This window comes from Plectropomus leopardus, unplaced genomic scaffold, assembly GCF_008729295.1.
Source record: "Plectropomus leopardus isolate mb unplaced genomic scaffold, YSFRI_Pleo_2.0 unplaced_scaffold85343, whole genome shotgun sequence".
NCBI lineage: Eukaryota > Metazoa > Chordata > Actinopteri > Perciformes > Serranidae > Plectropomus > Plectropomus leopardus.
Window position 1 is genome coordinate 1 of NW_024694066.1, and position 741 is coordinate 741.

At 42.6% G+C, this 741-nt stretch overlaps 1 protein-coding gene across 1 annotated transcript; it reads left to right on the forward strand.

The window, feature by feature from the left end:
• The first annotated feature begins 172 nt into the window (after nucleotides 1-172).
• LOC121940373 (CDGSH iron-sulfur domain-containing protein 3, mitochondrial-like) lies at nucleotides 173-727 on the forward strand. Its single transcript, XM_042483157.1, has 2 exons — nucleotides 173-345; nucleotides 433-727. The coding sequence occupies exons 1-2, from the start codon at nucleotides 217-219 to the stop codon at nucleotides 616-618; spliced, it is 315 nt and encodes a 104-aa protein (XP_042339091.1). The 5' UTR covers nucleotides 173-216; the 3' UTR covers nucleotides 619-727.
• Nucleotides 728-741: the final 14 nt, after the last annotated feature.

A 741-nucleotide genomic window follows, 5' to 3' on the forward strand; every position in this document is an offset into this window, starting at 1 on the left:
CATGTGCTCCACTCAACAATTTTTTTTTGTTTTGTTTTGTTTTGTTTTTAACAGACCACTTGAATTACAATATGCTCAAAGTTTAATATGAAAACTACGCCAGCTTTAATATACTTTTACTATAGCCAAGTTTTGCAGTACAGAATTTGTAACTATGGTGGAGTATTTGTACCTCAAAGTATTACCATTTATCTTTCAAACAAACTGAGTACTCTGATGTGTCCTCAGGTCCAACTCTCCACAATTCCTCCTGAACCTGTCATCCCCTCTAAGAAGCCCTTCAAAGTGGAGCTGGTTGGTGGAAAGCGTTACGCGTGGTGCACTTGCGGACACAGCAAAAAACAGGTACAACCATTTTTTGATCTCATGTTGCATCACTCCTGTCTGAAGTACACGCTCTGTATATTCTCTGATCACGTCATTATTTTTCAGCCTTTCTGCGATGGAGCCCACAAAACCAAAGCCAAAGGCCTGTCCCCGCTACGCTTTGTCCCAGAGAAAGACGCCACAGTTTGGTTGTGTGGTTGTAAGTACACAAACAACCCACCATACTGCGACGGCACACACAAGCAGGACTTCATTGTATCTGCCCCGCTGCACGACCCGGCCGACCCTTGATAAGGAAGGTAGTCTCTGAAGTGAGCATTAATGCTGCTATTGAGTTCACTTCTCTGTAAATCAGTGCACTCAAGAAAGCAGCACAAACTGATCAATCATGACAATTGTTTGAATCTTTCGTCT

Coding starts and splice junctions, on each gene's coding strand:
- LOC121940373 (XM_042483157.1), top strand. CDS start 217: ATGTGTCCTCAGGTCCAACTCTCCACAATTCCTCCTGAACCTGTCATC. Junction 346..432: donor GCGGACACAGCAAAAAACAG/GTACAACCATTT, acceptor ATTATTTTTCAG/CCTTTCTGCGATGGAGCCCA.